The following is a 3,405-nucleotide window of genomic DNA, read 5'->3' on the forward strand; positions in this document are numbered from 1 at the left end:
TCAAAGTGCTGGGATTACAGGCGTGAGCCACTGCACCTGGCTGGAAAGTCACTGCTTATCTCTGAGCCCAAAGACAAATTTTCTTGTACGTAAAACAGGATCATAATATCTACATCCTGGGTGGCTGTGGGAATAAAATGAGATCAGGCAAGGATCTGCTACCGGACAAGTGCTCAGAAAATGACAGCCATTATGATTTTTGAGCATAGCAGAGGACAGAGGGTCATGTTCAACAGTTGCCAGCGTGGGTGATGTGGTCTGTCCTCGGTGGGGTCCTGCCCTCAGGAGTCACTAGCTGAGATCCTTCGCCCAGTGACAAGGGCTCGGACTGCCCCTGTACATCGCGATTCTGGAGACTGTAGATGACGGGGTGCAGCATGGGGGTGACTACAGTGTACATGACAGTGGCCACATGGCCCTGCTCTGCCTCATATCGGGATGTGGGCTGGAAGTAGACTGCAATGACTGTCCCATAGAAGAGGCTCACCACAGCCAGGTGGGAGCCACAGGTGGACACAGCCCAGAGCCTCCCAGAGGCCGAGGGCAGCCGCAGCACAGCAGCTGTGATGGCCCCATAGGAGGCGAGGATGAGCAGGAAGGGAGTGATCACCACTGTGGCGCCCTAGGTGAAGATGAGCAGCTGGATGTGGCGGGTGTCAGAGCACGAGAGCCTTAAGAGAGGCTGGTGGTCACAGAAGAAGTGGGGCACTTGGTGGGAAGCACAGAAGGACAAGTGAGCCATGAGCAGGATACACAGGAGGGAATGGACGTGGGACACCAGCCATGCCATCCCCACCAGAGCTGTACACATGGCCCGGGACATCCTCGTGGCATAGTGGAGGGGGTGCTGGATGGCCATGTAGCGGTCATAGGTCATGGCGGCCAGGAGACAGCTATCAGTTACCTCCAGGGCAAAGAAGAAGTACATTTGGGTCAGGCAGCCAGCCAGTGAGATGGAGCGGTCATGGACCAACAAGCTGGCCAACATCTTGGGCACAGTGACGGAGGTGAAGCAGAGGTCAGCGAAAGACAGGTGGGCCAGCAAGAAGTACATGGGTGCGTGAAAGGCTGGACTGGCCCGGATGGCAGCCACAATGAGTCCATTACCCAGGAGGCCGACCACATACAAGAGCAAGAACAGCACAAAGAGAGGCCGCTGCTGTCCAGGACTTGTTGTCAGTCCCAATAAAATGAATGGGGTTCCCTCTGAAGACTCATTGGCAGCCTCCATGGCAGGCTGGTTATTCACCTGGAACCTCAAGGGCTCCTTTCTATTGATGGGTCACCCCCCTGATGTCTAAGGGAAAAGGTGAGGGGATAAATTGTGCAAGGCTTCCTGGCCATGGGAAAAAATCAAGAGTTTAGAGTCAGGTAGCCCTGGTCCTTACGCACAGGTGTGACTGTGGGCAAGTCATTTCACCTCCCTGAAACTTCTTTCTTTCTGGGCCTTAGACTTTCAATCTGCGAAAGAAGAGAATTGAAGTAGCTCATCTTCAAGGTCACGTCCAACTTTGATAGTTTGTGATTTAAGCAAAAATAGAACAAAAGATATTGCACAAGATTTAGATCAGGGAAGGAGGAAAATATGAAAGAAAAGATGAAACTGAGAGAGGTTCGACACAGAAAGATCTGACCAATGGACATTTATTTTGGAAAAGAAAGAATGAAACCAAACCAAGATGGAGGAGAGAAACATAGAAACATAGATTTTTTTAGAAAAAAGAAATCTGAAGAGCACATATGTTTACGTTGAAATGAATATAAACCCACAACACCTAGACACAAATAGTGGAATTTTAGAACACTGGTAATGAAGAGGAGAATCCAGTACTTCCTAAGGGCATGGGGTACAATGAACTGATGATATCCATATAATTAGATTGCCATCGAGTGTTTCAATTCAACAGTAGATTATAGAACACAGTTTAACAATCTTCAAATTCTGAAAAAAATATTTCGAACTTGGAATTCTCCACTAGGTAAAAATACTACTCAAGTGTGAGTAAAGAATACAGATATTTTCGGACTTAAAACACAAAACAAGGCTGGGCGTGGTGGCTCACACCTGTAATCCCAGCACTTTGGGAGGCTAAGGCAGGCAGATCACCTGAGGTCAGGAGTTTGAGACCAGCCTGGCCAATGTGGTGAAACCCCGTCTCTACTTAACAACAACAACAACAACAACAACAAACACACACAAAAATTAGCCAGGTGTGGTGTCATGCACTTGTAATCCCAGCTACTCAGGAGGCTGAGGCAGGAGAATATCTTGAACCCGGGAGGTGGAGGTTGCAGTGAACTGAGATTGTGCCACTGCACTCCAGCCTGGGTGACAGAGCGAGACTCCATCACACACACACACACACACACACACACACACACAAAAAAAAAAAAAAAAAAAAAAAAGAACAAGAGAATTTGAATGACTCCTCATATCCCTGAAAACGTTCCCCATGAAATCAAACACTTACCAAGCAAGCACCAGGTAGATGCACATCACAGTGTGAGAAACTCGTGTGGACAGATGGACACATCTGCCCAGGCATAGCAACTTGACTCTTAAGGACAGAGGCAACTTGTTTTCAATGTCTCAGTTTTTTTCCTGTCTGAACTTCATTGCAGAAATCTTGGGCAATTCTCCAAGAAGGGAATAGAAGTAACTGAGAGGAATTTTAGGGCACAGTTTTGCGGAAGACTATGTTGAAGCCACCTTTACAGGGAAATGATCTTTTAGTTTATTTCCACATCTTTCTCTATTAAAAAAACGTCAAATGAAGGACCTCCCTACCCTATTGTATTCCTTTTTTTTTTTTTCTCCATTGGTTAAGAAGAATCTCTGGTGTTGGCTTCCTCTAAAGCATCTTTTCTTAAGCCCCTAATTCTTTCTCACTTTCCGAGAGAGGAAGAGGATCAGGATGATTGGGGAGGATGGAAGGGGAAGTCTATTTACAGAATTGCTTTTGGGAAATGGACCTGCTCTGACCTGTGTCTAAATTGGTCCCAATAAACGTTCAAATATACAAAGGTGTTTGTAGAAACATTCAAATGTAGTTGCAAACACACATGCAGACACGCAGACATGTGCATCCTCAGGCTGGTCTCTGCAAATACATAGGCACAATCAGTCATATACAGAAATGTGGAGCCAGCACATGCATTCACAGCAAAGTAGGCAAACAACCATTACCTCAGGATTCAAAGGCCAAGATCATTGTACACCTGCACACATGGCCAAATGCAATCACAAAATGGCACTAAGGCCAGAGGGTGACAATCATTCACATACTCCTGTTGATGGAGACATAGTGCCATGCACAGCTGCTGTGACCCATCAAGCACATTCATGTTCTCACTGACTGCCTACTGTGTGTGAGCACTCTACCCTGTGCCCATCCATGCATGACC

At 47.0% G+C, this 3,405-nt stretch overlaps 1 protein-coding gene across 1 annotated transcript; it reads right to left on the bottom strand.

Annotated features, from left to right (window-relative positions):
* Positions 1-281: 281 nt before the first annotated feature.
* On the bottom strand, positions 282-1,231 carry LOC126937233 (olfactory receptor 1K1). The gene is given in 2 exon segments (XM_050760667.1): positions 282-331; positions 334-1,231. Coding segments are annotated over 2 exon segments (948 nt in total).
* Between the last annotated feature and the right edge of the window lie 2,174 nt (positions 1,232-3,405).

The sequence above is a fragment of the Macaca thibetana genome, chromosome 15, assembly GCF_024542745.1.
Source record: "Macaca thibetana thibetana isolate TM-01 chromosome 15, ASM2454274v1, whole genome shotgun sequence".
NCBI lineage: Eukaryota > Metazoa > Chordata > Mammalia > Primates > Cercopithecidae > Macaca > Macaca thibetana.